The sequence below is a fragment of the Zingiber officinale genome, chromosome 1A, assembly GCF_018446385.1.
Source record: "Zingiber officinale cultivar Zhangliang chromosome 1A, Zo_v1.1, whole genome shotgun sequence".
In the NCBI taxonomy this organism is placed as follows: domain Eukaryota; kingdom Viridiplantae; phylum Streptophyta; class Magnoliopsida; order Zingiberales; family Zingiberaceae; genus Zingiber; species Zingiber officinale.
In genome coordinates this window covers 184,822,711-184,845,516 of record NC_055987.1, presented here as the reverse complement: position 1 = coordinate 184,845,516, position 22,806 = coordinate 184,822,711, and the positions used below count along the sequence as shown (strand labels likewise).

Here is a 22,806-nt window from a genome sequence, read left to right as displayed (position 1 = left end):
TAAAACTTGTAATTGATATTTTAAATGATAATTGATTTCAAAGCAGATATTTTACGCTTACATTTTACGTAAGTTAATTATCAATGAATAGAACATATATAAGACGTCTGCAAAACCATGCAACCTCCGGTTATAATTATAAAAAAGAGAGATTATTTTTTCTTAAACAGATAGAGTGCGACCATCCACTCGTCCCCGTTGTTATATCCAAAAAGCTCCGCGACTGAGATGAAGAAGGTCCTCCAATATGCCGTCCATTTGGTAGCTGAGTCCTTGCCGTAAGTAGCTTCAAAAATTGGTCTTATAGAATTCAAATTGCAGTCCATTCTTTTAAGCCACTGTTCGCTGTAAATAAATGTTTTTTTTATATTAAGAAACGCAAATATGAAGAACTAGTTCACTGTATTTTGATCTTATAATCACCTTACGCAAATGAACTATTGGTGAATTAACACTTGTGCATTGATACTTCAAGGATCAAAATGTGTCATTACAACAACCAAGTTTGCAGCTTGGTAGAAATCATATAATGTCATTGTAGAAAAGTCGAAACGGATGAAGCCAATGATAGTAAACACAGAGAATAGTTGGAAAAATAAAAACTGCAACTAAAGGATGTTAAATAGGGCTGAGCAGAAATATATAAAATCTACCTCCAGAATGCAATGCCCACCATGAAATCCCCAAGCTGGCACTCCTAGACAACTCTCAGAATCAAGCACTAAAGCACTCAGAGAGTTTAAATCGTGCAATATTTAGTGTGTATTAGTTTGGGACTATCACTGCCCTTTTATATAAATCCTTAGCCCGGCCCTCCCAAATAGGTTTTACCAGTTTGAGTGCCAGTTTAAAGGGTTGCCGTCATCTTTAATTTGGACTACAGTTCGATCAATGCAATTGCGCTGTCAAGCTCAGGTTAGATGGCCGTTTTCGATTAACTTTCTTTTTCCTTTTTCTATATATCTAAAATTTTTTAATTTTAAATTTTTTTAGCTTGAAGAATATAATTCAATCCTTCTTAAAATTAAAATCTAATTCACTTAACAAAAGAACTAAAAAAATAAATAAAAAAAATATTATTAGGCATCCTAAATATATACATCATGAGCACCTAATTTTTTTAGTTTTAAATTTTTTTTAACTTGAAGACTATTACCCAATTCCAAAACCCTAAAGGTAAAATCTATTTGGCTTAATCCCGGAGCTAAAAAAACATTTAAAAAAACTATTGAATTAATCGAGTCATTTAGATTCAATTCAGGTGTCTTATTTATATATATATATATAGAGAGAGAAACTATAAATGAAAAAATAATAAAAAAGGTTTAAATGTCTTTTGGATGATTAAAAAATACATCTAATGAAGAGGTAGTATGTCTCTTAGGAAAGGATGCGATCTACATCACTCATTTTAAAATGAATGGATGAGATTTAATTGAACCAAGAGGTTCTTATACCCTTTCATATGTATAAATAAAGTCCCTCACATACTCATTCATTCATTCACTCACTTCCTTCCAAGCAAAGTAAGCATTGCATTCTTGCATTGGAGAGTTCAAAAAGTTTCCTTGGTTCGGAGGTCTTGCGATTTGCAGTGCTGCTATCGCAAGACAAAAGTCGTTGTATCTTAGGAGACGATTGTCGTATTCTGTGAGCACCGTATGCGGGGCAAATTCGTCTTAAAGAGATAGAGTCTAATTGTAGCCTTAACTTAGCCGAAAACGGTGGTATACCGGCATTCTGCCTGCGCTCAGTTTGCATCAGCAATAAAGCACCCAATATTTTTAAGATGAATTTTCTTCGTGCAAACTGATGGTTGGAATCAATGACGTTCCAACCGGAGAGAAGCTGGAAAAGTTCAACGGAGCCGACTTCAAAAGATGGCAGCAGAAGATGTTCTACCTGACAATATTAAACCTCGTACGGTTTATGCATGAAGACCCGCTAACCGCTACGGAAGGTAATTCCGATAGTAAGGCTACATGCGATGCGTGGTCACACAGAGATTTCATGTGCCATAACTACGTTCTCAATGCATTGGACAACACGTGTATAACGTGTATTGTTCAATAGAAATGACAAAATCTCTAGGGGAGTCACTTGAAAAGAAATACAAAACTGAAAGCGCCGGGTTGAAGAAATTCATCGTCGGCCGGTTTCTGGATTTCAAAATGCTGGATTATAAGAGCGTAACATCTCAAGTCCAAGAAATGCAACTGATAATGCATGATCTGGATGTCGAAGGCATGAAGCTGAACGAGTCGTTCAAAGTAGTCATGGTAATCGAGAAACTCCCTCCGTCGTGGAAGGATTTCAAAAATTACCTAAAGCACAAGCAAAAGGAGATGAGACTTGAAGACCTAATCCTGAGGCTACGAATAGAGGAAGATAATCAAAAGATGTCCGACTCCAGAGGAACGAAGTGGGCAGTCGACGAGATGTCCAACCTGCCTGAGCCAAAAGCCAAAAAGTCGAAGTAATCCAAAAAGAATGCTCAAGGCAAGAGATTCAAGGGCACATGCTACAACTGCGGAAAGCCAGGACACATGTCCAAGGATTGCAGACGCCCGAAGAAACCAACCAAGAGTCAGAAGGTTGCTGTGAACCAAGTTGTAACTTCTGACGACATGGAATTGGATCTCATTGCGGTCGTGTTTGAAGCCAACACTGTGGTGGATAACCTGAAGCAGTGGTGGATCGATACTGGAGCAACCCGTTATATCTGTTCTGATAAGGTGATGTTCTCCAAGTACACTCCAATAAGTAGAAGAAAGCTCTATATGGGCAATTCCATGACATCCCCAATTGTCGGACTCGAAAAAGTTGTTCTGAAAATGATGTCTGGGAAAGAGCTAACGCTCATTGATGTGCTCTATATTCTCGACATCAGGAAAAACTTAATTTCTGGATCAGCACTTGTTAAGGCCGGTTTCAAACAGTGTTCCAGTCAAACAACTTTGTATTTACGAAAAATGGTGTATTCGTAGGTAAAGGGTACTTAGAACATAGTTTGTTCAAAATGGTTGTAATGACTGTACATCGTGAATTTGATGGTAATAAAATAAAAGCTTCCAGCTATGTTGTTGAGTGTTTTAATTTGTGGCATGATCGACTTGGGCATGTCAATAATAATACTCTGAAACGTCTCGTCAAGTTAAATTTATTACCAAACGTCAATGTTGATGAAACACATAAATGTGAAGTGTGCGTGGAAGCAAAAATGACGAGACTACCTTTTCATTCGGTGGAAAGGTCAACGACTCCTTTAGAGTTAATACACAGTGATCTGTGACTTAAAATTCATGCAAACTAGAGGAGGTAAAAAGTATTTTATTACTTTTATCGATGACTGCACGAGGTTCTGTTATGTCTTTTTTTTAAGAAGTAAAGATGAAGCCTTAGAAGCTTTCAGAACCTATAAAATAGAAGTTGAAACAACTTGATAAATGAATTAAAATAATTCATAGCGATATAGAAGGAAAATATGGTGTACCGTTTGATGAGTTTTGTTCAGAATCTGACATTATCCATCAAATAACGTCGCCTTACTCACCTCAATCAAATGATGTTGTTGAACATAAAAATTGGACACTAAAAGAAATGATGAATGTCTTATTGATAAATTCAGGCTTACCCCAGAACTTGTGGGGGGAAGCTATACTATCAGCAAACCACATTCTCAACAAAATCCCTCAAAAGAATAACGATAAAACACCATATGAACTATGGAAAGGTCGCGAGTCATCGTACAAATACCTAAAGGTATGGGGGTGCTTAACAAAAAGTCGAAGTACGTAAGTAAAAGCAAGTAAAGATCGGACCTAAAACGTTCGATGCGATATTTGTCGGATATGGCCATAACAATAGTGCATATCGATTCATAGTTCACAAGTCAAACATTCCTGATATTCATGTGGGAACAACCATAGAATCTTGGAATGCGATATTCTTTGAAAACATATTCCCAAATAAGAAGGGAAACGTTCAAAGTGATAACAATAGAAGTTCTAACGAAAATGACGTTTCTGAACTTAGTTGTCGTAAAAGGACTATTGACAATCAAAGCGAAGAGCCACGTCAAAGAAAACGAGCTAGAGTTGAGAAATCGTTCGGGCCAGACTTCATGACTTTTATGTCGGAAATGGACCCAAGAACATTAAGTGAAGCTATCTCTAGTCCCGACGCTCCAATGTGGAAAGAAACCGTCAATAGTGAAATCGAGTCCATCATGAATAACCATACTTGGGAACTAGTAGACCTTCCTTCTGATACCAAACCATTAGGTTGTAAGTGGATACTAAAACACAAGCATAAAGCTGATGGATCAATTGACAAGTAGAAGGCCAAACTTGTAGCCAAAAGGTACAAGCAAAAGGAAAGTCTTGACTACTTTGATACCTACTTACCGGTGACAAGGATTACATCCATACGAGTGTTGATAGCCATCGCAGCACTGTATGATCTTGAAATACACCAAATGGATGTTAAGACTGCGTTCTTAAATGGTGAGTTGGAAGAAGAAATCTATATGGAGCAACCCGAGGGGGTTGTAGATCCAGGAAAAGAGGAAAAAATGTGTCGACTTGTTAAGTCGTTATACGGACTTAAACAAGCGTCTAAACAATGACATGAAAAATTTGACAAAATAATACTGTCAAACGAATTCAAAATAAATGAATGTGGCAAATGCATTTATGTCAAAAATACACCTGAAGGTCATGTAATGATTTGTCTATACGTAAACGACATGCTTATAATGAGCAGTAATCATGAGGTAATCATGAGTACAAAGAAAATGTTGACTAAGAATTTCGATATGAAAGACATGGGTCTAGCAGATGTTATATTAGGAATTAAAATTCTCAAGACATCCGATGGGATAGTTTTGACACAATCCCATTATGTATAATCAGTATTGAAAAGATTCAATGCGAACGATCTCTCTATAGTAAAAACACCTATGGATCTAAGTCAACACTTAGTGAAAAACCATAGTGAGTCCATACCGCAATTGGAATATTCTCGGATAATAGGCAGCTTGATGTATCTCACAAACTGTACACGTCCAGATATTGCCTGTACGGTCAACAAGCTGAGTCGTTTTACGAGTAATCCAAACGACATCCATTGGAAAGCATTGATGCGAGTTCTTAGATATTTGAAATATACTATAAGCTATGGATTACATTACGAAAAGTATGCCGCTATCTTAGAGAGATATTGTGATGCTAATTGGATATCAGATACAAAAGATTCAAAATCCACTAGTGGGTATGTATTCACAATCGGTGGAAGAGCGGTATCTTGGAAATCCACAAAGCAGACATGTATAGCTCGGTCAACTATGGAATCCGAGTTTATAGCATTAGACAAAGTAGCTGAAGAAGTTGAATGACTGCAGAATTTCTTGAAAGATATTCCGAGCTGGACGAAACCTGTGCCCGCCGTATTATACATTGTGATAGTCAATCGACGATTGGAATGACACATAGTAGTATGTATAATGGTAAGTCTCGACATATACGTCGTAGACACAATACCATTAGGCAGTTGATTTCGAATAGAGTGATTACAATCAACTATGTCAAGTCCAAAGATAATTTAGCAGATCCTCTTACGAAGGGGCTAAGTCGAGATCAAGTATGCTGCTCATCGAGAGGAATGAGATTAAAAATCTACAACTAAAAACGGCTATAGCGGTAACCCAACCTTGACTAGAGATCCCATGATCTTGGTTCAATGGGACAACGAAGTTACAGAAGTTGTGTTACAACACACGAGATATATTATCATTATCTCTATCCCAATCCTAGGATGAACTTGTAATGTCCTACCACATGTAGTGAGGTTAAACTTATGCTTTTAATAACTTCTATACCTTTATAAGGTGGAGTATGGTAGGATACTCTTAATAGAAGTATCCCCTATGTGAGTGTGAAAATTGACCATTTCAATGAAACACTCATGAATCCAAGATGGTATCCATGGCCAAAACGGAACCAACCATGAGAACTCAAAGTAAGTGAGATAAATCTTTGTGTGGGTGTTATTGTCTTAGTATATACAAACAGCTGAGCAGTTCAAGACATAATGTTCACTGCGCAGCCTGGTATGCTCGATAGCATTCTACTATGGAAGGTTCAAAGCCACAAGCTACCTCTCCCGATGCATGGACTTATCGATTGAACTCTCCTTAGGTGAAAACATGCATGCATTATTTTTCATTTATGTGGAGGATTGTTAGAAATTATAAATGGAAAAATAATCAGAAAGGTTTAAATGCCTTTTGGATGATTAAAGGGTGCATCTAATGAAAAGGTAGTATGCCTCTTAGGAAAGGATGCGATCTACATAACCCATTTTGAAATGGATGGATGAGATCTAATTGAACCAAGAGGTTGTTATACCCTTTCATATGTATAAATAAAGTCCCTCACATACTCATTCATTCATTCGCTCACTTCCTTCCAAGCAAAGTAAGCATTGCATTCTTGCATTGGAGAGTTCAAGAAGCTTCCTCGGTTCAGAGGTCTTGCGATTTGCAGTGCTGCTATCGTAAGATAAAAGTCGTTGTATCTTGAGAGACAATTACCGTATTCCGTGAGCACCGTGTGCGGAGCAAATTCGTCTTAAAGAGATATAGTCTAACTCTAGCCTCGACTTAGCTGAAAACGGTGGTATACCGACATTCTACCTGCACTCAGTTTGCATCAGCAATAAAGCACCCAACAATATATATACCGAATTTGTTAAAATACAAACCTAGGCTTGCGGACTCGTCTGCTACAAACACAATTTTCCTTTTTTTAATATTTTTTTATTTTTTTTAAGCTCCCGGTTATGCCAATGAGATTTTATCTTTAGGGTGTGTTTGATTCAAGTTATCATGTATAACCTTAGTTATGTGATTACTTATAGGGAATAAAACATAACCAAATGTTGTTTAATTCAACCTAGGTAATGCAACAAAAACTTGTTTGTTTGAAGGTTTTAATGAATAACCTAGTTTAATATTTTACTAGATTACCTTTAGTTATAGAACCAACCATATATTATTATTATTTTAAACTCTACATTTTTTTATTTTTTCTTTTTCACGTTTTTCATTATTTTTATGTGTATTTTTAAAATTTTTTATTTTTTATTAATTTTTTATGTTTCTTTCTATTTTTCTATTTTTTTATTTTTTTATATATTTTTAAAATTTTTTACATTTTCTATTTTTTTTGTTTTTTTATTTTTTTATTTTTTTCTATTTTCTATTTTTCTATTTTTTATGTTTTTTATTTTCCCCCCTTTTTATTATTTTAAAATTTTTTTATGTTTTTTCTATTTTTTACTTTTTTTTTTAATATTTTAAAGTTTTTTATTTTATTTTTATATTTTATATTTTTTCTTTACATTTTTTATCACATTTTTCTTTTATTCGAGGGTATTTTGGTAAAAAAAATTCGTTAATCCCAAAATCAAGAAAAACCTCAATTTTTCGAGATTTTCCGATTCCGGATTGCATGCCCCTTTTGCTAACGTGTCGGGCATGAAACATTACTCGGGAATCATCGATTACCTAAACTAAACAGGGTTTTCGTTGATAACCTTGGATGGATAACCAAGATTATCAATGATAATCCCCAACCAAACACACCCTTAGGGTTTAGAGGTTGGATTATAGTATTAAGAGAAAAAAAATATTCAAACCGAAAAAATGTTTGAGGTTTGGACGGAGTATGCGCGGTAAGGTCCTTAGGGAAACATTATTAATATAAAATTTTGATATCTTGCGGACCTTATCCTGCGGACTCATCCGGACTGGACTCGGAGTGCTCGGAATTGATCTAGGCGCCTGAAATTGATCTAGGTGCTCGGAATTGATCTAGGTGCCCGTGTGTGAATGAGTCTAGGCGCCTGGATTCTTCTCGTAAGTTTGTTTTTTAATTTTTAATTTTTTGTTTTGGGGTATATTATATATATTTAGGGTTCAAAATTTTAGAATTTAGGAGTTGGGTTATAACAGGTTTGAGTCAATAAGATTTTTTCTCTAGGGTTCAGACTTTCCTTTTGAGTTATAGTGTTCAAGATTAAAAATTTTAAATGCTCACGGGGTATATTATATATATTTAGAGTTTAAAATTTTAGAATTTAGGAGTTGGGTTATAACAGGTTTGAATCAATAAGATTTTCTCTCTAGGGTTCAGACTTTCCTTTTGAGTTATAGTGTTCAAGATTAAAAACTTTAAATGCTCACGGGGTATATTATATGTATTTAGAGTTTAAAATTTTAAAATTTAGGGATTGGGTTATAATGGGTGCTAATAAGATTTTCCTCTAGGGTGCAGGCTTCCCTCTTGGGTTATAGTGTTCAAGATAAATAATTTTAGGTACTCGCAAGGTATAATATACGTATTTGGGATGTTTTAAATAATAAAAAAAGAGACGGACGCCTGGATAAAATCCAAGGGCCCGACTAAAAATTAAAAAAAAAAAACAAATCGAGGCACCTGAAATTAATCCAGGCGCCGCAAAATTTGTTGTGAACCGTTCCGCAGTATGTGATCAAATCGGAGAAGATGGAAAAATAAGGGAGATGGAAGCTCTTGCTGTAAGAAGAGAAACAGACCTTCGATAACTTTCAGCACTTCCATACTAATCATTAGAGCTTCAAGACAAATAATAAGTGGGTCAAGAAGAACTTATTGAGTCTTATGCATCATTTCTCTATACTAATCATTCAAAACACTTTACTAATGACAAGCGAGTAAATTTATTTAAGAGATGGACTCATGAACACTTGTACAAACCTGGCTTGAACATTGGTACTCTTTGTCGCATCATTGTCAAATTACACCACTTAAAATGTTTGTCAAATTTCAGGTGATCGCCTACAATGTCTGGCTCAAAGAAAATGAAAAACATGCAAACAGAAATTCCCTATTTATATAGGCTCATCGTTAAACATTCAGCACTTCCATATATTGTACTGCATATAAGGGAATCAATCTTCTGAGTAGACATATAATAGTCATTATTCTTGATTCTGGATCACTAGATATATCCAAATATTTATTCCAGACATTAGTCTTGGTTTTAATAATTAATCAGCACCATTTTCGCTTCCATGACATGAGGTCAACATCTAATCAGGCATTCCCAAATGGGCCTTCCCAGGATGTGAAGTCAGAGATAAACTATGAAGTCAGAGATTAGAAAATGAGCTGTTGAACTAAAATCCAAAAATAATGACAGCCATTTTGAGTATGAATATTTAATAATTTCTTGAATGATAGTGGGCAAAGGCTCATAGTATTACATGCACAGTATCTTGCTTGCTTTCAAAAGAATAGCGAAATCAAAGTTTTAAGCTTAACCTTACCTTGTCCTTGCATAATGTGACCCATTGACGAGCCAATGGTTTAGCACATTAACATCATCCTACAAAGTGAGATAAAGGTTAAAACGTTATAAGTTATCCTTGGGTCAGTTATATAGTATGTGATCAAAATTCCATTCCTGTTATTAATTGGTAATGGCTGCAACTTAAGATTTTAGCATTGTAGGATGATTAATGTTTTTCTAGTCAAATTAACCATGTTTCTACACTGGATAAAATTCTATCTTTTGAGTGTAGGTGGACCAACAATTCTGATCCTACTGTTTGTGTCGGTAAAAGCAATCGAATTACTATAACTATGAAGGGAAATTATGGGGCATTTCATATAGTAACATCTCTTAGACATAACTAATTATAATGAGAGAAAAAAAAAACCTATTTTGAACTCCTACAATTTGATAGAGGAAATCCATGTTGAAACATCACTAGGGGATGACTCTGTCATATCTGTCATAGTGAAGAAGTCCATATTGAAGATAATCGAGGAAGATGCTATGATGTGTGGCATTTCAATTGAGGATTTGTTGGATATCTTTCCTCAAAAGAAAAATATGGGTATATTGATCTTCGATATTGAGATCCAACAGTTAAGCCTGGTTAGTCATCTCGACGATGAGTCAATGATTTTAACCGGTGGAGCTTGGTATGGCGATGTGGACCTTGTCCCATTTATACTCTCGACATTTCCTTTCGATTATCGAAGTACCCCTTCGGATAAGAGACATACCATTCTTGGTATCGTCGCTACCGACATAATCTTGTCGGTAGTCGAGTTATCCCTTCGGATATCGACACAACCCCTTTGGGTAAACTCATCCCTAAGGATAAGAGTATTGAGGTCGAGGTGAAGGCTAGACCTTCTTTCCTTAAGACGATATTGCCCCGCCCAAGATACAACGACTTGCGTCTCGAAATAGAAGCACTCCAAATTTCGAGCCCTGTTGAACTTTTGAAGCCTTGAAACTTTTAAGAGAGGAGAGGGAGAATAGAAATCAAGAGGAGAATTCACAACTTAAGAATTGAGTTAGAATTGAGTGATTTGAGTGGAAGGAATAAGATTTGTTTTATAGGGATGAAGGGTTACTCTCAAGAGGTAAAAGGTTTTTTCCAAGAGGTGAAAGGATATGGGATGTGTCTTTTTCCTTAAACCTTTTCACTTAAACCTTTTCATTATAATTAATTTAATTGATTAATATGATTAACTATTTACTTAAGATATTGTAAATATGAATTAATCAATTAATTAATATCACAATGATTAATCTTTTAATCAATCAATAAATTAATCAATGAAATTAATTATAATTTTATACCCCTCAATAATTCCACATACTCAAGTTAGCGTTCATCCATGAATCAACTCGTATACGAATCAAATTTTCATCCGATCATACCGGAGCAACCCTTCATTAAACATTAATTTCTCATTCACTCGAGAAATTAGTTTACAACGGTCTACTCGTGAAATAACCGTCTTATCCCTAATGGTCATCAAACCAATTTTCCAACAATCTCCCACATGAATGGAAATTATGGATAAGTTTCAAATCTCAAACAAGAGTTTCATCAGAAGACTATTGTATCAGGAAAGGTAGCTTGTGGCTTTGAACCTTCCGGAGTGGAATACGATCGAATTTATTTGGCTGCCCAATTAACTATGTCTTGAATTGTTCAGTTGTTGATGTAAACCGAGACAATCATATCCACACAATAGCCCTTAGGTTTTTACTAGTTCTCTATCGTGTCCGTTTTGACCGTGGACAAAGCTTGGGATTCATAAGTGTTTCATTGAAGCGGCCTGTCTTCACACTTATATAGGTGATCTCCTATTAAGAGTATTATGCAATACCCTATTATACCCTTTACGGTATAATATAGGAATCATTAAGAACTTTTGTTCATCCTTTACTCATTTCACAGGTTGCGCCTTTTGTCTCTAGGAATGAGTTGGAGTAATTACTCCTAGGTGCCTCGAATCTTATAGCTTAGTTGTCCTTTTTGAACCATGATCTTGGGATCTCCAGTCAATATGGTTGGGTTACCACTACTCAATTTAAATGTTGAGTTTTAGACTCATTCCCCTAGACATGCAATATAATTGATCTCTAGGTAAGCCTAGCAAATCCGCACAATTTTCCATATTTAATGGAGATTTTACCACTAGAGATCTACTGATTTAATGGTATTAAGTCATTTCAAAACTTACCATTTTACACTAGTGTCCTCATAATTTCTTAGATACCATAATGTATCATATATATTGGCACAATGGTTAATCCCTACATTAGAAGGTTCATGACCTTTCAATGTCTTATAGAGATTTTTCATTTCTATCTCACTGAGGCTTGTGGTTTACCGAGAGGATAATTTCCCCCACAATTTTCAGGATAAATCTAAAACTTATCAGCATAGCTTTTATCATCTCCTCAATGTTTAAGCCATCATTGTTGAATTGAGGTAAATGTGATATAGTTAATTATCAGAATGTTGTTCTTCCTTGAGAAACATTCCTTGAGCAATATCCTACATTCTCTCCCTCAATCACCATGGATGATCTTGCTTACTTCATTTTTCCAACCACATTTCTGGTGTTTATAAAACACTTCAAGGGCCTCAATCTTACTTAAAAGCAAGTCTCTATAATTCCAATCTTCTGATTTCACCGAGTTAAAACTGCAGTTGTCTAATCAGGATGATGATCACGATTACACTTGTTGTCAAAAAAGTGCTCAATCTAGTATGCATCACTTGGTCTTCTAATTTCACTGAGCTAGAGCTATGATCGTCTACTTGGAGTGTTGACCAGGAAAGAGGTATACATCCCTTGGTATTCCAATCTTATCGAACTAAGTTTGTGGTCATCCGATCGGAGTGCTGACCAAGATTGTATTTACTCTTCGAGAGACACTCGACTCAAGAAATATACATCTCTTGGTCTTCCAACCTTATTGAGCCAAAGCTGCGGTCATCTGATTAGAGTGCTAACTAGGATTGTATTATTTTTCGAGATATACCTGACTCAAGAAGTATACTTCCCTTGGTCTTCCAATCTTATCGAGCCAAAGTTGTGGTCGTCTGATTAGAGTGCTAACTAAGATTGTATTACTCTTCGAGAGACACTCGACTCAAGAAGTATACATCCCTTTATCTTCCCATCTTATCAAGCCAAAGCTGCGTCGCTTGATTGGAGTGCTGACCAAGATTGTATTACTCTTTGAGAGATAGTCGACTCAAAAAGTATACATCTCTTGGTCTTCCAATCTTATCGAGCCATAGTTGTAATTGTTTAATTGGAGTACTAACTATGATTGCATTTACTCTTCGTGAGACACTTGACTTGATTCTTAGTCACTTGCAACACATGTAATGCAATCCTTCTAACTCATCTATTTTGACCTCAACTAAGGTCTTATTGAGTTAGACTCAAGTCTAGCTTTTTTCTAAGTGGGCTTGATCTTCTATCTGAAGACTCATTAGCCCTCTTTTTGAATAGTTTAAACTCACTATCCTCAACTTTGTGACTCTAGTCAAATGACTCCTACAAAGCCTTGACCATCACTGTTATAATTATACCCATAGTATAATTTTGTTGTCCATCCTTTTTAAGGCATGGTTCTCACATAGGAAAATTCTATTCTTCCTTGCGAGTAATTCTCCTATCGCTTGAGATTCACTTTTAGATGTGCTAGGACATCTTTTGATAGTAACCTTAAAAGATACATTTTCTTCAAGTAATACAGTGTCTTTTACTGTCATTACTTGAAGACAATTACGGAGAATTTCTCCAATTTTTTCTCTGGTAGGAGTGGGACCCATGGTCGCCATAATCGTCAATATCGCCTTAAGATTGTTGGATATCTTTCCTTGAAGAAAAATATGGGTATATTGATCTTCGGTATTGAGATCCAACAGTTGGGCCCGGTTAGTCATCTCGACGAAGAGTCAATGACTCTAACTGGCGGAGCTTGGTATATGGTGATATGGACCTTATCCCATTTATACTCTCGACATCCCCTTTCGGTTATCGAAATACACCTTCGGGTAAGAGATATACCATTCTTAGTATCATCGCTACCGACCTAAGCTTGTCGGTCGTCGAGTTATCCCTTCGGATATCGACACAACCCCTTTGGGTAAACTCATCCCTAAGGATATGAGTATTGAGGTCAAGGTGAAGGCTGGACCTTCTTTCCTTAAGATGATATTGCCCCTCCCAGATGCTTACGATTTATTGGCAATTGTCTCCCAAGATACAACGACTTGCGTCTCGAAATAGGAGCACTCCAAATTCGAGTCCTGTCGAACTTTTGAAGCCTTAAAACTCTTAAGAGAGGAGAGAGAGAACAAAAATCAAGAGGAGAATTCACAACTTAAGAATTGAGTTAGAATTGAGTGATTTGAGTGAAAGGAATGAGGTTTGTTTTATAGGGATGAAGGGTTACTCTCAAGAGGTGAAAGATTTCTTCCAAGAGGTGAAAGGATATGGGATGTGTCTTTTCCCTTAAACCATTTCACTTAAACCTTTTCATTAAACTTTTTCGTTATAATTAATTTAATTGATTAATATGATTAACTATTTACTTAATTTATTGTAAATATTAATTAATCAATTAATTAATATCACAATGATTAATCTTTTAATCAATTAATAAATTAATCAATGAAATTAATTATAATTTCATACCCCTCAATAATTCCACATACTCAAGTTAGCGTTCATCCATGAATCAACTCGTATACGAATCAATTTTCCGTCCGATTATACCGGAGTAATCCTTCATTAAACATTAATTTCTCATTCACTCAAGAAATTGATTTACGACAGTCTACTCGCGAAATAGCCGTCTTATCCCTAATGGTCACCAAACCAATTTTTCAATAGGATTTGCTGCAATGGAGGAACACCACTATCAAGGAATTTGGTTTCTTGCTCTCTAAGGACTCTTGCAATTTTTAAGTTGTTGATGTTGTGTACAAGCAAAAGGAGTACCAAACCTAGAAGAGAAAAAACAAAATTTTGGAAAATAAGATTCTATAATGGTGAAGGGGAAAGGTTGAAGAGGAAAGAAAAATAGGTTTTATGAAGGGGAGGTCATGGTGCCATATTAAATTTGCAGCCTCCTCTTGAGGGAATTGAAGAGGGATAAAAAATCTCATTATGATACGAAGTTGTGAGAGAAAATATTGTATTATCCATTAGAAATACAAAACATGTATTATTCCTTAAGACAAATACTTCTAAAACTTAGACATAAGACTAGGGATATCTTAAACTAAGTTGCATCTAATATTTTAAATATGCTAAAATTGTGCAGCATGGTATTAATTTATCGTCTTTGCCTGTGGTCATTTACTATTTACAAGGCAAATTTCTTAAATTCTATTAATATGCAATGCACATGACATTTTACTAGTTTCCTACCCATTGATGTTTTGAGAATTAGGTGAGTGGTTGGCACCTGAAAATAGAGAAGTAGATTTGCTGAAGGCATGGTTCCTCCAGTGAAGAAGTATCTTGTAATCCAGTCAGCTTCATTTTTATCCTGAGTTAAGAGGGAATATTCAGGACATGACATGAAGGCGACAACAAAAAATTAGAATGCAAATAGTACTCAGCAGCAACACAAAGCAAATGGTTCTTTCATGTGATTAAGAAACCAAAAATATACAAACATGAAAAAGATGAAATAAACATGTGTAGGAATTTGATTTACTGTGGAGTATTATTTGATAATCCTCAAAGACTAGTCATCTCATAATGGGGAAACAAACACCAACTAGTGCACAAAAAGGAGTAAAGAGTACCTCAAAGTGATAAGCAAATGTTTTATGACAAAAGTGTTGCATCAAAAACAAGCTATCTTCCTTCATCCACAATGATATCTTCTTAAGAAGTTCCTTGTAGTTCTTCATATGCTGCAATAATTAATGCAACAATTAACTAGTTTCGATGGGGAAAAGGAAATGAGTTAGATTACCTCAAACATTCCTATTGAGACAATTCGGTCGAATGAAGCCTCCATTTCAAAATTGCTGATGTCAGCAACAATAATTTCTACATTGGGGAGCTCAAGGTGCCTAAAGATAGTTTGGTGTAAATTTCAACTTTCATGCACAAAACTATGCATACAATTCATACAATATACTTTCATTACTTTAGAAATGACATTAACCTATCAAATCAATGGAAACTGAGAATTTCAAATTAGAGATGAAAATCAATAGAAAACAAGTAGAGCAAAAAAAAAAAAGGGAGGAGCTTACCTACACTGCTCTTCTATGTAAGCTTTCTGAGTAGATGAGTTGCATATTCCTGTGACCATGCAGTTTTTGTATTTCTTTGCAACATATATTGAAACGGAACCCCAGCCACATCCTATGTCAAGAATTTTTTGGCCATCTTTCAGTTGAGCTCTTTCACAGTACAATTCTAACATTGCATTTTCGGCATCTTCCAATCTGCTTGTTTTGTCCTTGAAGTAACAACAGCTGCAACCAATTAGGAATTTAGAATCTCTAGCAACATAAAAGAATAAACATCTAAGTAAATAAAAAAAAAAGGGATCAAATTTAAATATTATCAACCAGTTCTGTAAGGTGTGTGACCACATTAAAGGAGGGGAAGATAAAGAATAGAGGACTAGAAGATCAGATACTGGTGAGATCTCTATCCAGAACTAATTGTCTAAGTTTGACTTGACCTTCACATTATCTATGTGGGGGATTCATGTTTGATAAATAATATGGATATATCAAATCAAGTTTAAAATATTGATCCTTCCCCGTGCACCGAGCTGTCTTTTTTTTTTAATCAAATCAAATTTAAAATATTGATCTACGCTGGAATTTGATCTAAGATGGACAGATAAGATTTTGGCATCATGTCATGCGAATACTAGGCATGCTTTAGAACAAGGTTCAAAATCTTAGTTTTTAACTAAAATGATATTATTTTGATGTCGAACTAATATTTCGACAAATAGAACTAGCAGCAAATTGAAGGTGGGAGGAAGGGCATGAAGAAAAAAAGTCAACTATATACTTAAGCACAGACATTGTGTTTTATTTAAAATGGAGTTTTATCTTGTGTGGACGTAAGTTATAAAAAACTAACAAGATTATTTTAATTCATCTCAACTAGTGTTGTAGCATGCATTACATCTCAACTAGTGTTGTAGCATGCATTATATTGGAATATAGAAAAATGTGGAACCGCCGTATTAACGGTCTCCCCAAGCCACCCACTACCATTGGAAGTAACGTAAAGCGGGGAAATCCAAGTGGCAAGTGCACAACCTTATCACAAGCACTTACCACTGAATCATGCCTCAGGGCATGCATTGGGGTATCAAATGTATCAAAATTGGGGTATAAGGACCCAATTAATCTTGCTTAATATTTTATCAAAATTGTATTTTCTTAGGTTTAATTGTTTAATTAAGCCTAATATGTTCTTTCAAGGTTCATGTTTTGAAAAATCTATTCTTACTTATAAATATTTTGAAAATTTTATTCTCATACATATTTTTGAAAAAGCTTGCTTCCAAACTGAAAAATCTGTTTGAAAAAATAGTCTTACTGACAAATAGTTTTCAAAATTCTTTTAAAATTCTATTTAGAATTTCAAAACATGTTTTCTTTTTTACTTAAAATTTCAAAATATCATCTTGAAAATCCTTCTACTTGAAAAATATTTTGAAAAAGATAATTTTTGAAACATTCTTTTTGACTTGAAAATATTTCTGAAAATTATTTTCTCTAAGTTTTTTTTTAGTATTTTTGAATACTTAGAAAAAAATTAAAACTAATATCTTCAAGTACTTAGAAAATTTATGCCAAATACCTTGAGTACTTAGAAAATGATTATAAAACCTTTTTGAAACATTCAATCATGCTAAGTGTTTTAAAAGCCATGAAACTTGTTGAAAAGTCCCATGCATTTGAAAATATCTGTTTTAAATATTATTTTTAAAGTGTGCTTACAATGCTTTTTCAAAAATTGTTACCACACACTTAAATATTTTTATCTTTTGAAAATATTTTGAACTTGCCCTTCATATGTTTTATGATGTTTTGGTCTTCTTTATTATTTATATATGTCAAAGGGGGAGAGGATAAGGTTAAAAGTTAAGTTTTCTGTTTTGAAAAAGTTAAGTATTTTCAAAGACATTAATTTCAAGGAGAGAGGTTAAGTTAAAGGGGAGTTGTTTTTGAAAAGTTCTTAATATTTACCTTTTGAATTGCTTTATCTTTCCTTAACTTTGAACCGCGTTTCCATAATAAAAAAGGGGAGATTGTTAATGAATAGAGCATCAAATAATCGAACATGATTTTGATATTGGCAAAAGGTTCAAAATTAAGTTTCATTGTAATCTGACGTAGGTTCATCAATTGTGCAGGGAGCACAACCAGGAAAGTCCTAGTAGGTCAAGTTAATCAGATATTAGGCAAATACTAGGCAAAGGTGAAAGACTAGATGGGTCAGCAGATCAGACATCTAGCAAGTCGACAGATTAAGCAAGGATCAGACATCAAAGAAAGCCCTGGGGTCATAGGATCAGATGCTGAGCAAAAGTCTAAATAGATCAGAATGACCGGATATTTGGCACCAAGTAAACTCTCCTAAGTGAAGTGGGTAAGGATGAGTTTCGTCAATCTGACCTACGATTTTAATGGAAGTTCAAAGTCAAGATAAAACAGTTGTAAGACTGTCACCCCTTAATATTTTATTATTATTGTGATAACATTGTGGTGGACGGATTGATAATTAGAAGTTGGCCGGAACAGTGAACTCTAGAAGACCGGATTGGTCCAGGCGACTAGACAAGTCCAGGAGCATGGATGGTCCGAACTCAGCCTAGCATCTAGATGAGGTGACACATTCTGATTGGTATGCACACATCAGCATTCAGGCGCCCCGGAAGGGTTCTAGGCATCCAGAAAAGGATAAAGTCGGCGCTGAAGGAGTCGGATAAAGCTTCGTCTGGATCATGCCACGTCAACAGTCCAGGTGTCCGGAAGGTGTCCAGGCGCTCGGAGATGGATAATTTGTGGTGCAACCGGATATGATAAGGCCAAGCTGGGGATGCCCGGGGATAGACTAGGTAGCCAAAAAGTCTTATAAAACAAGTCACGATCAAAGGCTTCATACAACAATTCCCTATGCCTCTCTACTTCCATTCTGTGCCAAAGCTCTGATATTGCGACGTCGTGCTGCTCCGACAACACAAACTTCATCTTGTGTAATTATTTTTGTCGGTATATCGTTTTCATTTTCGTCTTTCATACTCGTTTTTTGAAAAGGGTCGGTAAACTTGTTAGCGGTCTCTATCCTTTGTAAGAGACAAACCTCCTTCTCTTTTGAGAAGGAGGGCATTAGTGGATTGCCCATTAAAAGCGGTCAACGATTGCAGGTCTTGGACTAGCAACTATCAAGCTGTGAACCAAGTAAAAAAAAAACAGTGTACTTGTTGTGATTGTTTTCTTATTTCCACTGGTTATACTTTGAAAAGAGAGAAATGAATTTTCGAAAAAGTGAAAAAGCAACACGTGCTATTCACCCCTCCTCCCCTCTCTAGGGGTTTTGTGATCCTTCATAATGCATTTTGATCGGACCACTCGATACAATATGAAATTTTAATGCATGTTTTAAACATTCCAAGATCTACTCAAATGAACTTTAATCCTATAATACCCTTCTACTTAGTTTGCTTACTTTCAAATATAAGCCTCAATTGAAACATAGATAAATTGAGAGTGAAACTAGATAAAATCAATTGAATTCTTGTAAAAGTAGATTGATTTGGTGAAACTAAGCTGATCTAACCAATTCCCCCCTACTAACTAAAATAAATTTGAGCAAAAGATAGTCTTTGTCACTCACAAGAATTCCGGCTTAAATCACTCAACCTTATAGACAACCAACCTTTCAGTTGCTTACAAGCTTACTAGTTAGACTAAGCACCTCATCGGCCTCTCTCTTGGTTACTATTAATCCACAGGTTATTGCCAATAATACAGTACCTCTCTCAATCAATAGTAGCCTTAAAACCCCATCCCTACATATTACTAATCTAGTGAATAATAATAACTTTATACTAATATATCTTAGCAATTATTTTGATATATTATGACAAAGACAGATATCACTAAACTGGTAATAATAATAATAATTGTGATTATGATGATATTTTATTAATTTTCTAATTCTACTATTTGTTGTTCAAAATTTGTTCTCTAATTATGTATTTAACGAAACACAATATGCATTCTCATTATGATTAAAACCGATTTGTTATCTCAAATATAGAATTATTTTATCTTTACTTTTATGGTTTTTTTTCTTAACAATTCAATCTCATCGATGCTACCACTTTGATACGATGACACATTCTTTGATCATCTGAATCTAACACTGATATTAATTTTGACAAGCATGATGCATTCATATATACATAAAAAACAACTAAGTATGAAGATGAGCAACAAAAATTCATTAAATATTTTTCGACATAAATAGAGCTAAAATGAGTATTAAAATAAAGGTATTACTCATTTAGATATGTAGAAAGATCATTGTTCAGCTTTAGCACCATGTAGTGTAGGACTTTAGAGAATGGACAGTTAAAAAACTGTTTTGGATGATAAACCATAAAATTTGAAAAAAAAAAAAAACAAACAAAGAAGCAGAGTATCAGAAACAATGGAATAAATCAATGAAGGTGTACTCCCCATCAGGCAGAAAATTCTAGTTCTGATTTACTGCTGATATCATCCTAGGACATCAAGTGGCCCTGATGCTTTAAAAATTGGCCTTCTTGTTAAATTTGAAGTAGAAAAGCTATAGCTTAGAGAAATGGCCAACCTGTACTTTAAATTCTGTCCAAGCACCAACTTGAAAAATGAGGTGGGTAACTCATAGTGTTGGGATTTGGCTTTATCAGTTTCCACAGCTATAGGCATATCTTCAAGAGCTGTTGAAGATATACAAGATCAGAACATTACCAGAACTGACAAATGAAACAACTTACATAGTAAATTAGTGGAAACAGTGCAACTTAAGAAAGACAAAAAGGTTGTATGAGTAGTCATCAGGAGTAGTCATCAGGTCAGTTTTAAATAAGTACCATCGTGAATAGGGTGGTTTGAGTTAAAAAAAAAAAATACAACAACCAGAATGGAAGGGCCTCTTGCAACAGATTGCACTTTGGATGTGTTCATTGCATCACAAAAATAGTATAGTTCGAAATATACATATTCAAGGAGACAACACATTTCACACAGAACTCTGAATCTAAGACTAGAGCACTAAAAGTGTGCTAGGAGAAGGAAAATGGAGATGACTAAAGAAACTAGTAAAAAGTATTGATGGAAATAGAATCAATACAAGATCAAAAACATAATAATTCACTAGCTCAAGCGGGAAAGATACAATGGAGAGAGCCAATGCTACACCTATAGTTAAGTTAAAAGAAAACCTCACTAAACTGCAGAAAGTTTGAATGATATAGAATTCATACTTTGACAAACCAGAATCAATTTTTTTTTTTTTTTTTTTGAACAATTCTACTTCACAAAATCAAATTTTCAAAGTTCTCTTGAAGGGAAGAACAGAAACGAATATTTTAGAAATCAAAACATCAAAAAAATTAGGGAAATGTTCGAAATTTGCGACGGCTGAATTACATGATTAAAACGAAATGAAGTGATTAGGCCGACAGCAGGCGTGGCTTTGAGCCTTACCCTGCTTGAACCGGAGGAGTTCCGCTAGCTGGAGCTCGGCGGAGGGTTGGTAGCCGAGGCGGAGGCGGCCTGCGAGGAGTAGCCGCGTCAGCCTCCTGACCAATGCATCCGGGAGGAGGTTTCTTTCCAGTGCCGCCATTGCCGCCCGCACCGCCGCTTCGCAGGGCATCCGAACTATCTCCTCCATATTCTCTCCTCTACGTCTCGTCCACCTTGCTATCTCAGGCCCCTCCGTACGCTTAACTGAGTTGGTAAGAAATACATTAATTATTAGCACGGCGTCGAATCTCAGGCTTGGGGGATACGTAAATTCTTATAAATCGTATAAACTCATGTCACCTATTTTAATCTCCGGGCACGGCACGACATTACGAATTGTACCATTTTGGTGTTGCACCAGCACCACGGCGTCGCTGGCCCGTAATGTGACTTGCAATTTTGTTTGATTTGACAATATTCCAGTTTTGAAATATACAAACATTGATAAATTTAATGGAATTATGAATCAGCCAGGATTTTATGCTTTATTTTTAATTTAGTAAAAATCGTGCTGCTTTCTAATGTTACATAACCTTTTTTATCCTTTGGATTAAGTAACAATTTCGAGAATGGTTAACTTATTCGATTTTATCTCGAATGGACTTACATGTTATTTTTCAACATACATATTTATGTCAATATTATGGAACAAATCCATTAAATAATCTAATTAATATTAATTACGGATTTATATTATTGGAGGTAGATTTATGTGTAGAATATATTAACCTGTTATGTTATTAATAATAGATTGATAATTGAATCGGATGCATTACTATATATTGGGCATAGTCCCCATAGGATTGGATAATTTGATATCTGTACGCTTTTCATTGATGAAGAGAGTACGATGTCGTCACGCAAATCCCTATGGAAAATTAATTTATCATTCTTTGCTCACCGAATTTCATGAATAACATAAAGACAACAACGATTCCGTTGCATTCAGGACACTTTTATTTTGATCATCATCGTTTCAATTTTATTTGTTATACTGTAATTTTGATGATACTAAATCTTGTGCATATTTTCATTTTATTGAGTTCATAAAATTTTGAATTTATATTTAGGAAATCTTCATAAAATAGTATCAGAGTAAAGTCATTTTATATATCTTATAGCTATAAAATTAGGGTTTTCGTTGATGTTTTGATTGCTTTACGTTAGATTTAAGTATAATGGCGTAAAACAATATTTGATCATGAAATATAAAGAAGAAAACCTAGGATTTGGCATCGATGTCAAGTTTCTCACATTTTTTTCACAAAGAAAATGAAGAACAATGGTAACCATCATTGTTTTTAGAGGTAACCATCGCATTTGATTCAAAAAAATCAAACTACAATGATATCAGCCGATTGCTATGTGAAATCTTAGAAGTATTACATACCGACATATGTGGATTGCTCCCTAAAATGGAAAGGACATAAGTATTTTGTTAGTTTCATAGATGAGTATTACATAAAAATATTATGCTTATCCCGAGCTTCATACAATCCTTGCTCGTTTAGCATGCAGAACTCTAAGAAAGGTTTCTTACCTTTTAGGCATGGAGTATCTTTATCTAAAGAGATGTCTCCGAAAACATCAAAGGAGATAAAGGACATGAAGGCAGTTCCTTATGCTTCGGCTGTGGG

General features: G+C 35.0%; 1 protein-coding gene across 2 annotated transcripts; it reads right to left on the bottom strand.

Moving 5' to 3' along the window:
• Nucleotides 1–12: 12 nt before the first annotated feature.
• On the bottom strand, nucleotides 13–21,425 carry LOC122038647 ((S)-coclaurine N-methyltransferase-like). Of its 2 annotated transcripts, none has more exons than XM_042598486.1 (8): nucleotides 21,131–21,425; nucleotides 20,253–20,361; nucleotides 15,653–15,877; nucleotides 15,367–15,466; nucleotides 15,194–15,304; nucleotides 14,848–14,931; nucleotides 9,371–9,429; nucleotides 13–345 (listed from the first exon to the last, which is right to left on the bottom strand). In XM_042598486.1, exons 1-8 carry the CDS (start codon nucleotides 21,315–21,317, stop codon nucleotides 153–155), a joined length of 1,068 nt encoding a protein of 355 aa, XP_042454420.1. In that variant the 5' UTR covers nucleotides 21,318–21,425; the 3' UTR covers nucleotides 13–152. The 2 variants fall into 2 exon arrangements, with proteins under 2 accessions (XP_042454420.1, XP_042454421.1); XM_042598487.1 differs by lacking the exon at nucleotides 13–345 and adding an exon at nucleotides 8,743–9,185.
• Nucleotides 21,426–22,806: the final 1,381 nt, after the last annotated feature.

Bases quoted from the DNA above. Each gene is read 5' to 3' on its own strand.
- LOC122038647 (XM_042598486.1), bottom strand. From the start codon at position 21,317: ATGGAGGAGATAGTTCGGATGCCCTGCGAAGCGGCGGTGCGGGCGGCA. The intron at 15,467-15,652 runs GTAAGCTCCTCC...AACTATCTTTAG, and splicing joins TACATAGAAGAGCAGTGTAG to GCACCTTGAGCTCCCCAATG. The intron at 346-9,370 runs GTAAGGTTAAGC...ATTTATTTACAG, and splicing joins TCACATTATGCAAGGACAAG to CGAACAGTGGCTTAAAAGAA.